General features: G+C 45.7%; 1 protein-coding gene across 1 annotated transcript in view; it reads left to right on the top strand.

Moving 5' to 3' along the window:
* Nucleotides 1–2,381: 2,381 nt before the first annotated feature.
* The window catches only part of LOC115324311 (venom metalloproteinase antarease-like TtrivMP_A), a 98,478-nt gene continuing 82,087 nt past the window's right edge, over nucleotides 2,382–18,772 (top strand). The window contains exons 1-2 of the mRNA XM_040211952.2: nucleotides 2,382–2,442; nucleotides 18,313–18,485. Coding sequence (XP_040067886.2) covers nucleotides 2,382–2,442; nucleotides 18,313–18,485 — 234 coding nt within the window. The remainder of the gene's footprint in view (nucleotides 2,443–18,312; nucleotides 18,486–18,772) is intronic.

Here is an 18,772-nt window from a genome sequence, read left to right as displayed (position 1 = left end):
AACTCTTTACAGGAACAGGCTGTCAGCAACGGCGCACGTCAGAGATTGCAAAAACACATAAAAAAAACTTAACATTTAACTAATATCTACTCATCAATTTTTAACTCGGGAAAACAAACGTTTAGTCTCAATTGTTGAGCATCATTGAAAAGCACTAGATCTGAACCAACGCCACAGGATTGTAGGCGTTTGTTCGGATTTTACTTCTGACACCATGTTCCGTGTAAAGTAAAACGGACAGAACCAAGACGTTTTTCCCTTGACACCAGCCAAGCAAGGAACGTCCTTTATTCCAGATCGTTCTACTGACCACGTCTCTCATATCTCAAGAACAAGGGCACGCATGCGTGTGCTACGTGCTAGTCATCTTGCTTCGCGCAGGTGACGCAAGATGAGAGTGCTTGCTACTTGTATGCAGAGCCTTGTACCGACTTGCTGTATATACATAATTTCAAAGCATGACTGCTAGGATGCCAATAATAAAACAAAAAATTATAAAAATTAAAAAGAAATCTCAAAATTTATAATCAACGTACATGCAACTGCAAGCTCAACTGGAGACACCATTCTTTTAACTGATATTTTATTCGCTTCAATGAAGCTAAGTGGAGAAGCGCTTTTGGTAAAGTGTTAAAATAATGTGGAACATGAAAGCATGTATTTTCCCCCCCTAAGTTTTGCACGTTTCTCTAATAATAAAAGTCTCAATGCATATCAGAGTTTGAGGTTTTGTTAGAACTATCAGTCTTTTTTATAGTATTGTTTTATTAACATGGACATACCAGTTCAATCCTTCTAAGTTAACGTGCCAAAGATACGCAGTTTCTCACATTTGTCCACGTTGTCGTGGGTCGTTTTATAGGCGATATTGCTTGAAATTTAGTACAGTATTGAGTCTATTTCGAGTTTTTTTTTATACAAAGTTAGCCCGTGCTTTGTAACGAGACGGCATATCGAGGGATTGATTCACCGAGCGCGCTACACACATTTTTTTCTAAGAGATACACTTGCTATACAACGGATCCTGTACAAGTACCAAAAAACAACGTGCAATATCTTGAGCAATTCAACATGATTATTCGAAGAGCATTTTTCATCAAGATTCGTCCCCGAACATACAGGTCTCGTAACATAGTCTAATAGTTTAATGGTACGCAATTACAGCTTTTAAAGCCTCGTGAATACAGGAATGGTGGAGTCGTCAAGTTCAGGCCTTTGTACGGATTACGAAAGCAGATTTACTTAGTCTTATTAGTTAACAAAAACACAATTAGCTGAAAACCAATCGGCTAAACATTTCAACGTCTTTCTAAAAACTTTAAAGCGAGTTGTTTTCTTCATCGTGAGTCAATACCAAAGCGGTATCTTCAACACAGATCTTGGGCGTCCTCCAGAAGTTACGTGTACTACATATCACTCTTGAAGTTGCCAGTTCTAACTAATTGATAACGGTCAGTAGTATAGTTCCTCAAAAAAACCTAAAGGCATCTCTGAAACTCATATAACATAGTTTTTTTATGAGTGCATTATGATCGATAGTTTCCAGTGTTTTTGTTAAATCTATAAACAGTGCTCACGCAAATTTATTGCTACCGAGTCTGTACTTTGAGTAGTCTGAAAAATATTCTAGCAGTAGTTCAGTAATCCTATGTTTAAGAAAACCAGATTGAGAGGTTCGTAAATAATATACATTTTTTTTGCAATAGGAGATTCTTGTATTCACCACAAATTTCTTGATGATTTGCGATGTAACCGGTAATGTTGAAATGTTTCTGTAATTCCTAACGTCTTTTTTTTAATCTCTGACGTTCGTTTTGGCCGGTTGTGTATTTTAGTGAAGGTCTATCTTTTTCTCAACCACACTGCTTCAGGGATTTTTTAGTCTTCGCTAAACACCCTGTATGTATGTTAATATCATAAAACTGACGCAGGCGACGCAGTCTATTGAGGTCAGACGTAAAAACACGCATCGCCGCACAAGCGCGCACATTATAACGTATCGTTATCATATGCATGTTACCAATATCGCCATATACTTTAAAATTACTTCTCCGTTTAGAAAAACTCAACCTTTACGCACTTTTAGTTGTTTGTGGTAAAGGTTCTTTGCCCCATGTGCTGTTTCCAGACGTCAGCGGCATATTCCAACACATTGCAAACGGCCTCCAAACACTTCCTGTTGACGTCGTAACCATACGAACAGATTTAGGGGCGCGTAAAATAAACACATACGCTTTAAGTTTTTTTTTTTTTTAAAGGTCCTCGGCGCGCACCTGCCGTTTAATTAAATAAAGGCGGTCCAATGAATGCGTCTTATTCACTCGTATATATATAAACAATTAGGGAATCGACGATGTTCATATAGAAAAGATTTTAGAAATATGTTCGCGATATTTCAGTGCACGTTCCTCTCGTGGCTGCTCTTACGCGTTTCAGATTGTGGTAAGTGTTCGTTAGAGCAAACCTGGTATAAAGTTCTCACCTCCTGCGTTTCCACCTTGACTAACAAGTAACTTAATTTCCCCCAGCACTTTGTCTGTTGCCGTTGTTGTTGCGATAATTAGCACATACTCACGTGAATTTCAATAGAAAAGGCCACAAATAGTGACAGAATGATAACGAATTCTTTTTAAGCGGCTTGTTCGCAAGATGTTCACCTTGCACCCTGTTTTAAGTTAGAATTCTCCATATTATTCCTGTAAGCCAAAACTGGCACCTCGTGAAGAAGCTAATTCTGGGCAATAACTCTGACGTCGTCCCGTTTGTCCTGGTGTTTCTTAATTACACCTTATTATATCATTATTACGCTATAGTCACTGGCGGCTCAAGGAACGCAGGGCGGGCCTCCTATGAATTACGCCTTCTGATTCGTCATTTGTTCTTCGGCGTTGTTATCGGCTCATGCAGCAATCTCATTGGCTGCGAGGAGCTAATGAGATACTCGGAAATCTAGACGCCCATGTGCGTTCCTTAAAGGGCCCCTGAAAAGAAAAAAAAATTTTTTTAAAGAACAGTCTGGTCGGGACACGCGTGCTAAAAAATTAATTTTACACGAAAAAAAATTTTTTTTAGAGCAATATTGACCGCGCCAGACGCAATTCAGTCGGCAGTCACCTCCTTTCCACCTTTTTCTCTCGGCATTTCGGGCGCGTGGAGGAGAGGTACACCCCGCCTCTTCGTAGTGGATCGGCTTGGCTACTTTCCCGGCTTGGCTGCGCCCCGCACGAGAGCCATTGCTACTTCCTGGCCGTGTTCCAAAATTTACTCTATCTTACCCCAGGGTAAGAGTTTTGTACCCTTGGCGTTCTAAAACCTACCCGCGTACAGCGTTTTTCAATCTGTGCTGTCACGTGATACGATCCGCCGGAATAACTCGGATCCATTTGGAGATTTGGAACACAGTCCCTGTGTCTGCCGGTCGCACGACGTACCTCGTCGTATCGTGCACGTACCGTGGTCACACAGTACATACTCGTCGCGATGGACCCCGACCTGAAGCGTCGGTTGCTTCAACCCTTCAACGCTGCCAGCAGCTGGGCCTTCGCCCGTACGAGGACACGCCTCGCCAGCCGGAAGGCGTCCGCTCCGATCGCCGCGAGACAACCGCTCGCGAGGAGGCACCCACTTCGCCGCGGAAGGCGGCGAAGCGGGTGCCTCGACGAGTTCGTCCGAGCCGCACGACCCTTCAAGCCGCCGCGAGGACACGCAGTGGTGACTGATTTTTTTATTAAACGTTAAGTGCGGTGCCGCGTGCCTTCACTAAACTCTTTACAAGAACCGATATCTAAAAAAAAAAAAAAAAAATTGGCACTGGCGCGCGCCAGAAAACATACAAAAGATAGGGTAAACGGGACACACGAATCACGCAAAGAAGAACAGGAAAACAAATACCTGTCACACCGCGCCACTTGCTAAGTACTTACGATGACTAACACAAGCAACAAGCCCTCTTCAGAAGGTTTTCTCATATAAACGCGATAAAACCACCCGAGGTACGCGAGACGCGTTACAACGACGGCGACCATGAAAGAAAACAAAATGGCGAAGCGTTTGTTTGTTGTTTTGTTGTAGTGTCCGAACGGAAGTTACGATTTTGTAAAACGTTTGTAAGCAATTGCGAGATTCAATCGATGGATTGTTTCTTAAACCTAAAAATATGTAATTCAAAAGGCGATCTCAAGAGATCACGAAGATTTTATAACCAACATCTAAGCTGTCACTCATTCTATTGGCCAATGAGAAGCCGATTTGAATGACCATGGTTACCAATGAGAAGCCGAGCTGAATGACCTGGAATTTGCGCGCAAAATTTCAAATAAATCTCTCGACGTCAATATTGTCTAAAATTTTTTTTTTTCGCGTAAAATGCATTTTTCGACACGCGTGTCCCAAGCAGATTGTTTTAAAAAAACCTTTTTTTCCTTTTCAGGGGCCCCTTAAGCTGTCTCTGATCACGTGATATTTGTAATCTTACTTTCCTGCTTCCCTGTCACTCCTTTTTGCGTTAAATTATGCTTCGATGTATTTTCAATACCGCTAAATCTGCGTTTTCCTTTCGACGGATTCTGTACATGCAAACTTTAAGGCCTTCCGCTTTGTCACTTCGTCGTTCTTTTGATCTACAGGGCGAAACAAGGAGACGCCAGGCTCTTTAAATCGACCAGAAAATTCGGTTTCTTAACCCATCGCGCTACGACTTTGTGCAGCGTTGCCCACAGGTGGTGCATTTTTTTTTTTTTTGTAGAATTTGCAAAGAGCGAACTTTCCTGAGGAAAAAGTAAAGAAAGAAAAAGGCTTAGCTACTATGGAAACGCAGCGACGCCACCGGTCTTCAAAGAGCACGGCGCCGTTTCGCACGGGACAGAAGAGATGGCGCAACGAACGCCGCCAACGAACGAGCATACGGCGCCGAGAGCCAGCGCCTTTAGCAGACAATCTTTTCGACTCAAAAGCGGCGCGCGTTCCGCAGGCGGCGATAGTCGCAGTATGGTGCCTGGAGCGCGTCTTCGACTGGTGTGTTTATCGTCCTATTCCGCCCATACATCAAAAGTGGTCCCGATGTGGCAACAAATGACGCGAGTGTCATGCTGTTGCCTGTCGCGATCCTGGTGGTTGGCCGTAGAAATGCTGACAAAAAGCACGAGCGAACGCGAGTGTCGCTGTCGTCACGGCGTCCCGTTAGGCGTCCCAACTTCCGGCTGCACTAGCCTCCGTGAACTGTCACAGTGGAAAGCGACCTGCAGCAGAACAGGCATCTGCTACATACACCATAACTGTTGGGACGCCACTAGGGTCGCGACCGGCGACAGCATGACACTTTATGACGTCATCAGGCGGAAATCGAGGGACCACTTTTTTGGCCGCGGTAAACACACCAGTCAAAGACGCGATCCAGGCACCATAGTCGCAGAAACAAAAACAGGCGCGGTAGCAGCAAGGAACTGCAGTTCCTTCTCTGCTAAATATGCCGGCTCTCGGCGTCGTCTGCTCGTTCGTTGGCGGCAGTTGGCGTCGTGACCGCTTGCGCCATCTCTTGTCTCCCGTGCGAAACGGCGCCGTGTTGTTTGAAGACCGGTGGCGTCGCTGCGTTTCCATAGGAGCTAAGCCTTTTTCTTTCTTTACTTTTTCCTCAGGTAAGTTCCGCTCTTCGCAAATTTTACAAAAAAAAAACAACAAAAAAATGCACCATCTGTGGGCAACGCTGCACAAAATCGTGGCGCGATAGGTTAAGAAACCGAATTTTCCGGTCGATTTAAAGAGCCTGGCGTCTCCTTGTTTGACCCTATATATCTCGGAACAGAGGCGTGCCTTTCAAGAAATTGGCGGTTGGGCGGTCCTTTATTGTCAATGTAAAATGAATGACAAAATTTGTCTACATTATAAAAAAAAAAGCCTGTGGGTCTACATTTACACACAGCACTCGGAGAACCAATCAGCGCAACTTACGGAGGCAGCTCAGCGAATGATGATGCCGAAACGTCTGTTTAGACCAAAAAAAACGCAGTCTGAATTGTGACATTAAACAATGCAAGCGTGACGTTTCGCATTGCTTAATGTCACAACTCAGGCTGCGTTTTTTGGTCTGAACATATGTTTCGGGGTCGTCATTCGCTGAGCTGCCTCCGTAAGTTGCGGTGATTGGCTCTCCGAGTGTTTCCGTGAAACTAAACGCACGGACATTTTTAGAGTGTACATCTTGTGTTTGGTAGACATCGGCCGTTACGTTATGTGTAAAGATAAATAAATAATTAATATCTTTTTAGAGATATTGCCAGTGCGCTTGCGTCACCGCCTTGGAAATCAAGCAATATTAATCTTCAAAACAATCTTTTTTTTTTTTTGGGGGGGGGGGGGGGGGAGGAAATAATGTATTTTCGGGGTTGAGGGTAATTTATTGACAACACACGCGACACGTAAAACAACGCCAGAACAACGTCGACAAGTAAATAGGACCTCATTTTTAACTGAAGTTGTTGTAAGCGAGTAACTGTTATATAAACACAGTTACATACTTGACGTGACTCTAGGTTAGCCTGCGCAAAGAGGGAGACACATCTGAAGGGTTATTAAATTGTCTGATTTGAATTACAGCTACATAATTAAAAGGAGATCAACAAATTTCAAGAAATATTGATATGAAAGCGCACTTCTAATGTCTCTTCACGCTTACTGCGCGACAAAATTAGCATGAATGTGACGTCACCTTATTTTTGTAAGTTTGCATGCTCTAAAGTGTCTAGCAGCAATTTTCAGCCCATAGGTGTGTTACCTACGTAAATACATTTCACTTCGTTATAGGTTCTGATCACAGCATGTTAGCTAAGAGTGAATACTAAAAACAAACCAGCGACCTCGTGTTTTTTTTTTTTTTTTGCCTGCGTCATATACACCATACATCAAAGATTCTTTGTCTAACTTGCTATTGGCGTATATTTTTTATTTCGTAAAAAAGAAGTGTCACATTGCTCCGGCATATGTTACTAGGCAGAACGTGATTTAGAGAGTACCTAAAATTAAACACCTAAATGTCAAATTACATTCGAATACTTAGTTTTTAAATCATAAAAAAGCCATTACTCTGAATATTCTGATTATGTTCTTAGCTTAGTGACACGGAACCTTCGTACCGCTCCTGCTATTGACAAGCAGGCCGAGTTATACGTCTAACGTTGTCCGTGCATACGCCAGCATTTCCACGTTGTCTCGCAAGTTCTAGACACGTGTGAGTCAAAACCGTTCGATCCGACGTATAAAGCATCGAAACGATGACCGGATCCGGCAGGTTTGGTCGTCGCGGAACATTGGACAGGGGCTTCCGCCGAGTGAGGCCGACCTACAAGGTATTAGGCGCATCAATGAAAACGTAATTCTATGGAAACCCCGATGACGCGCACGTCATACTGGCGTCACGAACATGCTCCGCGTGTCTTGTGTGTGCGGCAAGTCAGAACGACCATTTTTCTGGAGTTAAGGGGGTTTGAACGAACCCGTGCCTTGCGCCGCAGTCTTGTGCAATCACAAACGAAAACAAAGAAAAATAAAAAACAATTTCAGAGAGGCGCACCGGAATTTCAGCTCGCGTTTAAAGGCCACTGTTCTATATGCTGTTGGGATATAATTAATGTTTATTCTGTTGCCCCTTAATATAGTTGCTGCATAGTAGAAAAACAACGATGTTCTTTTTGTCGTTTTTACCTCCTTGTCTCTGGGTTTTTCTACTATGACTCGTCAGCAGCTCGCCTGCGTCTTTACTCGAATTTCTTTAGGTGCTGCGCCCCATCTGTATTTCGCTTGCATTTCGACGAAGAAGCAATTGCTGCATTAGAATTATGCGCAGGAAGCTGACAAAAAAAAAAAAAAAGAGCTCCGCTAGAAGCATTTCATACGATAAATAATATACACGCAGGTTTCGCACTAAAACAAAGTGGCAACGGAGGCGAGTTGGTTCATCCAAACAAATTAGTTAAGTTGTCTAGAATAGACAGGGACGTATTATACCTGAGAAGCACTGCACTTCAATTTATTTATTTATTGGACCACATGAGAACGGAATGGCTAAAGCCGTGGTGTGGGATTAGGGTTTGAGGAGGGGGACAGGAGGCACCTGCGAGGAGTTGTGCATGCTTGACAATCTCTCTGGGGTGCAGAAAGCATCTTGGCGGTCGTTCTGCTTCTCAATCTTCCTGCCGGTATGAGAATCTGCCGGTCAAGTACTGGGAGTCACCTCACACTATACTCTCGCAAGGTCACTCTTACTACCATATTGGGCTAGCGTGTTTTGGCTAGGGGGTATGAGGGTGCAAGTAATTTGTCATGATCGGCATGGTGGTATATCTTGAATATCTTTCCTTTCGGCGGAGAAGCGTGGGCAGTCCCAGATAAGGTGCAGGAGATTAGCTCTGCACTCCAATCCGCAGTGACTGCAGCGAACTAGTGTTTCCGCGGCTGGGGGGGTACCGTTTCCTGATGATATGCGGTGTGAAGGCTGCGTCTGCGAATACCCTGTTTAAAGGGGCCCCGACACCCCAAACCTCGCAATATTTTTTATTTTCTAAAACGATGCAAGTTATAGTCATAGACACGCAAAAAAAAAAAAAAAAAAAAAAAAACGCATCGCAAAAAATTATTTTCTTTCGCGCGCACGCGCCTTTTTATTTTTGGCGTTTATATTTCCCGCGCTAACCTCCTTGCTTATTTTGATCGGTGACGTCAAAAATCAGAAAATTTAGAAGCTTTGTAGGCGACATTTTTCTAACATTTAATAACGGCAATCGTAAAGCATGTTTTTTTACCGCGATTGCGAACGCACTACGGCCCCTCTTTTTGAAATATCAAAAATCAGATTTCGGTGTGATGACGCTTCCTGGATTTGTATCCTCCCTCGGAAAACTTGGCGGCGCTCGAGCAGAGGCTTAAGACGCATTCACACAGCGGAAAGACGCGCGTCGTGGGGGGTATCTTTTGCTTATTTTTGTATTGAAAAAAGTCGCGCGCCGAGGAGGACGACGCAGGGAGACGACGCCTCGGAAGTCGGAACCCAATTTCTCCCTCGACGCGCGCGCTTGAGCCAATCAGCGAGCGTCCGGACGTGACGTACCGCCCTTTTCTGGTTAGGACATGTTTTCGCTGTTTTTGTTTATTTTCGACTCACAATGGGGGGGAAGGCGAAAAGGCAGAGAGCTCGGGGGATTCGCGCACTCGCCAAACGTGGCTGGAAGCATTTCAGCGTGGAAAGAAGCAAGCCGATTGGAACATCTGACTGTGATCAGTGTTTTATGTGCGTGTACGACGCCGTGAAGCAACTCTTCATCGTTTGCGCGAAGCTGCCGCGAAAGCTGCCACCGAAGTTCGCGGTGTGTTCCGACCTCCGACTGTGCGGGAGCGATCACTCCCAATATGTTGTGTAGTTTTGTGTAGACCCATCACTACGGTATAGAACAGTCCTCCATCGAAAACACTCTCGACAGTCTGCGTGCAGTGTTAAAGGTACGGACGCGAAGGCTCTGGGACGCGCCGGCGTAGCACCGGGCTTTGTTTGCACAAAAACGCGGCAAAAGAGCACCTGAAGCTGCCCGCTCGAGTCCGTGCCTTTCGCCAATGCTGCATATAACCGGAGTGTGAACGTATATATAATTATCACCGTTGTCCATTCAGTGAAGACGGTTGTCTCCCACCGCATATGCAATCGCGAAGGCAAGGCAATAACAATCGTGCGAAGCAGACGATTAAAAAAATTTCGTGCTCTCTCGACAAACGTGAGATTCCCCGAGACGACGCCGCCGTGGAGTGGCCCTATGTGACTGCTTCGTATTTTACGACGCCGGCGTCGACGTCGACCGCAACGCGCGTTTTTTGCTCAGTGTGAATGCGCCTTTATCGGCGAGTCGGGGAAGAAACCGGTTTTCTCCCGTGCCGGCGCCTTTCTATCCCGCCTAGCTGCTCACCTCCTCCTCGCTTCGGGTTGCGGTGGCAACGGCGCTTTGCTTCATAGCGCGGAGCGGAGACCCGAAAGAAAGTCGAGTCGCAGGAGACTGCAAAATTTGACTCACTTCACTGGCGCGGATCGCGCGGGAACTTCAAATTTGGCATTTGGAAATTGTTTTTTTTTTTTTAATTCAGAAATTCTAGATTCCCAAGTTTCGAATTTCGAGGGCAATGTCCCGGCATCATTTTCAATCGTTTCGGATAATAATTTTAAAAAAAATATTTTGATGCGTCAGTGCCCCTTTAAGAATACTTCTTCGGCGCGCGAGAGTCGTAGTTGCGGATCGACTTGGGGCGGAGGTGTTATTGTTGTAAGAAATAGCTTACGTTCTCTGCGGTGTTTGACTCTGATAAAGTAGAGGCACCATCGATATGACGGTCTCGATGAGTATGTGATTCATTTCTAGGGATTATGTGGTGGGTTGAGAGGAGGGTAAGGGGCGGCTGAGTCAATACTCCTTCGGGCTGCCGTGGCTGTGTTATGTGCCACTGCGTTCCCTCCTGTCAATCCGGTGTGTGCGGGTGCCACTGAATACGTAGGTCGAGACCCACTTCTTGTAAATCGTGCACTCGTTTCCTTATGGCCATAGCCGTGGCGTCATCCGTGTTAATGTTCTCGATTTCTTCGAGCCCTTCGTTGGCGTCCGTTAGTAATCTTATAGAGTACTGTTGTGGTCGGGGGCCGAGGATTGAGGCTCCCGATATTGCCAGGAGTTCAGCCTGCCGGGCGTCCCCATAGAGGAGGTGACAGCTATGGGCGGCATTTAGTTGCGGTCCTGTGGGACAAAACCAGGCCATGCCCCCCTTGCCGTCGTTAAAACTGGCGTCTGTGTAGATGACCATGTGATCTTGTTCGAACTGTTGGGGCTGATTGGCAATAAGAAGATTGGCATACGTATTGATCTCCCACTGCGTATTATCTCGTAGGCTTCCGCATTAATACGTCAATAGTTGGGTTATGGTCGTCCAGCAGGGAGAGATGTAACGGTCACTCGGGCGAGAGTAATCCCGCTGCTTAATATTATCATATGCCGAGAGTATCACTACCATGAGTTCCTCAAGTAAGGGTGAGAGTGTGCGCTAAAGAGGCGCAGGTTGAAAGTACACTGGACATAAGGAAAACCCACCTGGAAATGGGTCTTACGTCTACTAGAGTATCGGCTTTATGTTCACCTACCGTCTTTAAAGTTCATCAAAAAGTAATGATTACACGATTACATGTCCATAGGATTCTCTATTGGATTAAGTCGAGTAGGGTCTATGATTTAACCAAGGAATTATCCTGAGGTCTGACTAGTGTAACAAAGTAGTAAACTGGGCCAGTTAGTAATAATTAAATATGGTTGATAAAAATCAGCTTCAAAAGACGGTGACCTACAAAAAAAAGCACGACAAGACGAAGTTGAACTCGTAACTAAATTTATTACTTGGAACAAAACAAAAAAAAATGTATACAAATCAGATATTCATAAAATATTACCCTTTCATACACACACACACACACACACACACACACACACACACACACACAAACACTCGTTATCCCCGCTGCTCATTATTAAGCAAAGGTGAATTCACGTTACGTCAAAATTACCCGGACACTTTATTGAAGATGCCAGGAACGTCAGCTCCTTTTGGGACAATGCAAAAGATGATTCGCTCACAAACCTTGCCCCCAAATATAAGATGTAAAAAGCTTCGATAATTTCTCTTGTGGCCTCGTACCGGTTCTTTCCCAAGACCCTCGCGTCAGTAAAGGCAAGCTGACCAAAAAAGTTTCTACAATTTAAGAGAAGGCCACCCACCGTTTTTTTTTTTTTTGAACAAATATGCATGTTTTTGGAGTCTGTCGTTCAGATACGTCCCCGTCTGCACAACACTGAAATTCCCAGAAGACAGGCGAATTCGATACACAACACACGAAACGCATGACACAGTTTGCATGTTTTTGGTACACCTGACATTCGGACGCTTTTCAGCTCTTTCATCAACTCCGGCACAAATGTGGCTTATTTTTATGTTGGTGAGAAAACCACGGGCATTTCATACCGACTTCCAACGTTTTCAGGTTGTGGGAAAATCGTGGAATCCACGGTGCCACCACCATTCACTTTATGTCAAAATCGACACACCTCTAAGTACACTTAGCCTTCTTGCGTAGAGCTCCTAACGCCCTTCAACAGTGCTTGCGGAAACCCTGATGCCCTGAATTTCTTGACATCAGGCAAGAAAACGTTGTTCATCGTTTGTGGGCACGACTTCCCCAGGGACGAGCCAAGACACAAAACCGCGATACTCCTCTTCACCACATTCGAATGGGCTTATCTAAAATCTAGGATTGCATTCTTTAATCGTGGAATAAAAGATCAACACACGTCTTCATACCCCAGGCCCGAAGACAGATTCTAGAACTGCAGAGCCCCTTCTTATTGTTCCTCAAATGTAAAACTAAGGCCACCCCCCCCCCCCCCAACTTTCTAAACATATCCAAGACGAAAGCACACACTGTATCTCCTGCTATCTTATGAACCCCTAGAAGATCGTCCCCGTACCGAAGCACCCTTTTCACAGTGAAAACGCCCAAAGTACTTTCAATAGTAGTGTCCACTTTTGCAATGAAATATTACTAAGGACTGGAGCTACTTAGGGCCAAATAGATACACCCGTTTTTTGCACAAAACATTCACAGCACCAAATTAACATCATCGACCTCAGATAAAAATCCAGCAGCCAAAGGAAGCCCTCAGGATTGACTTCGTTGGAATTTCTGAACCCCAGTGCCCCATCAGATTCAATGCACGACCTCACCGAAGAAAGCATATCATCGTGACTCAGGGAATAAAAGATGTCTCCAAAACCTACACTAAATTCCGACCAACTCCAAGACTCTTCACTCTTCAAAAAGTCCACCTCCGACTCACAGTTTAAAACCCGATACAGGTCTGCGGTGCACAAAGGGGATAACTGATTCTGAAGGTACGTGGCCACCTGACGCTGCCAAGTGCCTCTCAAAAATAATAGCCCTAAAAAGACAAAGTGTATTGGCGACTTTGTATTAAGGAACACTTCGAGATGCATACCCGCCGACTTCTTGACCCTATTTTCCAACTGATTCAAGGTTAAGCCCTGACAGAGTTCTAAATCCCGATCTTCAACCTTCTTCACCACGACATCCACCCGCTTAAAGTTTTTGTTCATGACGGCTTCAGCTCTTTCACCAAACAGGCCTTCAGGGAACAAGACAAACGAACATTTTTTTTGTCCGACAGCCCTCAAACACCATCGTCCACCAAATAATAGACCAGTGGCTTCCGTTTATTTCCCCCTTTTCAACACCGCCTCGGAGCTTGAAGGACATCCACACATTTTGACGAAAGGAGCTGCCTATACATCTCCGTGGTCCTATATGCCAGCTTCCTTGCACGCATCACCAACTCAGGGAGTCTCAAGGCGGGCTCCACGCAGAACTTGGGGTTAAGTTCCAAGGGCTTGGAAAATTCCGAGGGTACGCTCACCTTGACAAAGGCGGAGAAGCTACCAGCCGCCGGAGTCACTTTTTCTATCGTCTGACGCAGTGTCGGCAGCACGTTCATCGACAGGAACTCTGTGACTTCCACAATTAACTTGCACATTTCCAAGTGCCTTTTCCCTATGTGCGCCGAGCTGTGATGCACTTATACCGTGGTGTAATATTGTTATTTTTATTATATTTAATAAACGTTCTTCATATTCTCAAAGTGATGATCTGCCTCCTACTTGGCTAGGATTATATTCATGGGACTACAGCGACAAAAAACCCTAAATTCAGTTGTGGCCTTAAGTAACGTATTTGATTGGTTTAACTTGCGGCGCCGAAAAGTCATTATTTCAGAGAGTAATAAAGGTACTATCCGGTTCAAATGAAATGCAAATAACGGAGCGCGTGGCTCTAGACACATGCCGCGCCTTCCGAAGGCTTCTAAAAACTGATAAAACTACGGGGTGGAGAGTAGGGCGCTGCGAGGGCGTGCATCCTACTCCAATGTGTTTAACCCTCACCCAGCATAACCCAAGCTTGGACGCTGTGTCGGTGCTGCACTGGAGGTTCTGTCAAAACCGCTTTCGATGGCTCGACACCACGCGAGGAAGCTCGCCGTTCGCAGTAGGAGGGGGCTTTTGCGCGTGCGTCCGGGGAGCATGACCGCAGCGTCGCGCTCCCTCCAAACTTGCGCATTTTCTTTATTACGAATTTTTCAATAAGCATTATTCTGTTGGAGCCACATGCTCTCGGTCCCTCAAGAAGACATCTGCGTGGTTCTGATAACTGACGTCAATTAAGCTTTAATACTTTCCCTGAAGGAACAAACGGCGTTAACTTCTATTTAACGCTTCTGATACACGAGGCGATTACTGACGTGATCTTTAAACAAAATCCTGGCTGCCTGCAAAATGTGGCTTGTCAAAAGGGACCTTTAGCCAACCATTACCGTGGTCCGCGTACCGCATTACCGGTTCCTTTGAAGCATGCTTCTGAGCGCGCGCCCGGGTGATACCGCGGGGCCGCGGGGCTCGCGCTTGAAAGCATGCTGCAAAGGCTCCTGCAGTGCGGTACGCGGAACGCGGTTACGGTTCGCTTCAAGTTCCCATTGATGAAATTACTGTTTAGTTAAAATCTTTGTTGTATGCAGGAACTGCTTAACCAGCATTTTGGCGATCCCAGGGACACACGAGACACAAGTACTAGGGGGTAAACAGGGCGAGCGCTATTAGCTGATTTATAAAACTCTGTCGAATAAATGACTTCATTAGGTGTCAGCAACCTTCTTGGGTTGCTGACACCTTCATCTGTCTCGAATTTCGCGAAATTTCTGCTTTACTGCTCACAAAAAAAAAAATACAACCCGTACTTAAAAAGAGAAACGGCACAAATTAGGAGGGAGCCTGGCGCTACAGTCATGCTACACGGACGCGTGCGGAAGCAACATGCTCCCGCTGTGCGTGGCGTGTTTCCTCGAGTGGCTTGTTTTCGATCCCACGCTAGCTGTGACACAGACAGAACTTCCAGCGCACCACCGGCCCAGCGTCGAAGCTTGGATTGTGCAGGGTGAGGGTCGAACACGTCGGAGTAGGATACACACCTTCTCAGCGCCTTACTATCCACCCTGCAGTTTTATCAGATTCCAGAGGCCTCTTTGAGCCGCAGCGTGTGTCGACGGCCACGTGCTCTTCTGTTTGTATTTTATTCGAACCCGATACTGCAAATATAGATTTCAAATATTCTAGTCCTACATCTATAAACCTCTAATGGTAAAGTGATAAAGGTATCATTATACAAAAATACACCTTTTGAAACATCAATATGGTTGTGTCGTCCTGTAGTAACACCTCGTTCTTGGTGAAGTTCCCTACGTATATCCTATTCCTATTGCTGTACATCTTATTTGTAAACAAGAACATATTCCACTATATTAATATGGGCGGCAAACACATGAGAGGGGTTTATTTTCGAACTTAAATACGTTGCATGTTTAACCGAAAACCTTTGCAACAAATTGCTAAGAGTCAGGCATTTTAAGACGGCAGAATATAACTGCTCTAAAGAGAACTGCCGAGAAATATAACGTATAGCGAAAACTGGTGTTGCACCGATGGCACCCGTAGTAGCCCTTTGACATTTACGCACCTTCGACGAACCGATTCAGTGAAATGTACAAGGTGTGCTCGCGCCATATCATTCCCCAATTTTTTTAGCTCGAAAAGGCATGGTATTCTGCCGAAGGAAGCTTGCAATTAATAGGGTTAAGAATAATTTATTCGGCAATATTATTTTTTTAAAGTTTGGGCGCCTAAACAAAAAAAAAGTGAAAGCCGTTTACAACTCCCTGTAACGCCGAATTAGAGCGCAGCTCTTGAGGAGGAGGAGGGAAGGGTACTGGGGGGGGGGGTTCAACTGACCAGGGGGGTCACGTGACCCCCCAAGGTCGTCACTGATGACGTCATTAGTGACGATGACGATGCGGATACCGATGACGTCATTAGTGACGTCACTGATGACTTCACCAGTGATGATGACGATGACGATGCGAATGTCGGTGACGTCATCAGTGACGATGACGTCATCGGGGGGTCACGCGACATCGGTGGGGGTCACGTGACCTCGGGGGGTCACGTGACTTCGGGGGTCTCGTGACCTCGAGGAGGGGGTCAGGTGACCTCAGGGGAGTCACGTGACTTCGGGGGGTCACGTGACCTCGGGAGGGGTGGGTCACGTGACCCCGGTGGAGGGCTCGCGCGATGCATTATGGGACATTTCCCATAATGCACCCCGTGGTTACGCCGACGGCGACGCCGACGCCAACGGCGACGCCGCTCAAGCCGGAAACGGGCGTCTAAGAGCTGCGCTCTAAAAATGAACGCCGTGCCGAAGCACCGTGTTACGTAATAGCTCATGGTTCTACACTCAAAAAAGTAGAATTTAAGACAAGATTTTTTTTTCATTTGGCGACAGTTACTTAACGTCATTTTTGCTGGAAAGTGGTCAGATCATGAACCGCTCATATGCGTAAGATAATCTACCCGCATGTGTAGTATATTTCACAGACACATGGTTATATATTTTCAAGCCATCAATTTGTAACAAGTTGAGCCGCGACACTTCTATTTACCTTAATACTAAACAAAGTTTGGTGGGATTATATTATAATTTATGTATTCTCTAGGTGCAGTCCACCTTTTGCACGTGTTAATGAGTCGTAGGAAACCCACATATCTTTTTATTTAAGTCGAATGTATTTCCTCAGAAAGTAGATATACAGTCCAAAACGTTATTAGGAAGTGCTACCATATATGTTCTCGCGATTTAAATTGACACACAATAATCTAAAAAATAAATTTTGTACATCATTCGCAAAAAAAGTTTATAAAAAGTGGGTAAAAAAATGAAAGCCGTTTACTATTCCCTGTAACGCCGGTTTGAGCGCAGCTCTTTAGGAGGAAGATGGAAGCGTACTGAGGGACAGGTGACTCGTTGAGGTCACGTGACCTCGAGGGGGTCACGTGAGTTCAGGGGGTCACGTGACCTCAGGGGGTCACGTGACCTAGAGGTGTCACGTGACCTTGGTGGGTCACGTGACCTCGGGGGGGGGTCACGTGACCTCGCGGTTACGCCGACAGCGACGGTGACGCCGACGCCGCTCAAGCCGGAAACGGGCCCCTAAGAGCTGCGCTCTAAAAAGTGAAAGCAGTTTACAACTCCCTGTAACGCCGAATTTGAGCGCAGCTCTTGAGGAGGAGGGAAGGGTACTGGGGGGTGGGTCACGTGACCATGGGAGGTCACGTGACGATGCCGATGACGTCATCAGTGACGTTACTGATGACGTCATCACTGACGATAACGATGCGGATACAGATGACATCATCAGTGATGATGACGATGACGATACAGATGCCGGTGACGTCATAAATGACGTCACTGATGACGTCATCAACGATGATGACGATGACGATGCGGATGCCGGTGACGTCATCAGTGACGTCACTGGTATCCGCATCATCATCGTCGTCAATAACGTCATCAATGACGTTAATGATGACGTCATCAGTGACGATAACGATGTAAATACCGATGACGCCATCAGTGATGATGACGATGACGATGCGGATGCCGGTGACGTCATCAGTTACGTCACTGATGACGTCATCAGCGACGATGACGTAATCGCATCGTCATCAGTGATGATGACGATGCGGATGATGGTGACGTGATCAGTGACGTCACTGATGACGTCATCGGGGGTCACGCGACCTCGGAGTGGTCCCGTGACCTCGGGGTGGTCATGTGACCTCGGGGTGGTCACGTGACTTGAAGAGTCACGTGACTGGGTGTCACGTGATCTTGGGGGTCACGTGACCTCTTGGGGTCACGTGACCTTGGGATGACCTTGGTGGTCACGTGGCCGTGTGGTAACCTTGGGGATCACGTGACCTTGGGATGACCTTGGGGGTCACGTGACCTTGGGGTGACGTTGGTTACGCCGACGGTGACGGCGACGCCGCTCAAGCCGGGAACGGGCCCCTAAGAGCTGCGCTCTAATATATGCAAAATTGATTAGTCTTACGTTTATGTTCTCAGGGATCGGACACTTTTTCATTTGAAATTGGAAAGGCACAAACAATGTAATATAGTTATTGAGCTAGTATAACAGTAACCGTTAATAAAAGCAGGGTCCGTTATTTGCATTCTCTGAGCATTGCAGCCACATCGATTTTAAAACTACAGAAATCATAATATAACAAAACTACTGGCAGAATACCTAATGATAAGGAAATACACATCTATTCCAAACGCAGCTCGTTCGACAGGCAACGTCGTCTATCCAAGGCTTCTCGAGGCAAGAGGACTGGACGCTGACAAGGTTTTGTACATTCAAGATGACATTGTTCTCAATCTGCAAAAGACTTCAGTGCTCTCAGAAAGCTTTGTGTTTAGCAATAACAATAATGGAAGAAGAGTCGACAAACTTGTAAGTTTTCAATTGAACGAATGCATACATAAAATATAAATTTTTCTTTCAGATCAAACTGTTATATTATGAAGGTCCAATGAGATCAAGTGGTGTGCGTTTTATAGTTACTGACAAGATGAGAATGGCAACGCATGTCTTTCAAAAGCCCGACCTCCAGCCTGCACACCACGCCTTCCGCCGTGCTTCAGTTTTACGCGTGCACTCGAGGTGCACGAGACGCCGAAGCATTGTCAAAAGTAGGGACTCTGGCTGGATGTAGAACAACAGAAGCTCCTCCCTGTCGT

This window comes from Ixodes scapularis, unplaced genomic scaffold (assembly GCF_016920785.2).
Source record: "Ixodes scapularis isolate PalLabHiFi unplaced genomic scaffold, ASM1692078v2 PGA_scaffold4__175_contigs__length_147842914, whole genome shotgun sequence".
NCBI classification, from domain to species: Eukaryota; Metazoa; Arthropoda; class Arachnida; order Ixodida; family Ixodidae; genus Ixodes; species Ixodes scapularis.
This window is presented reverse-complemented; position numbering and strand designations above follow the sequence as displayed.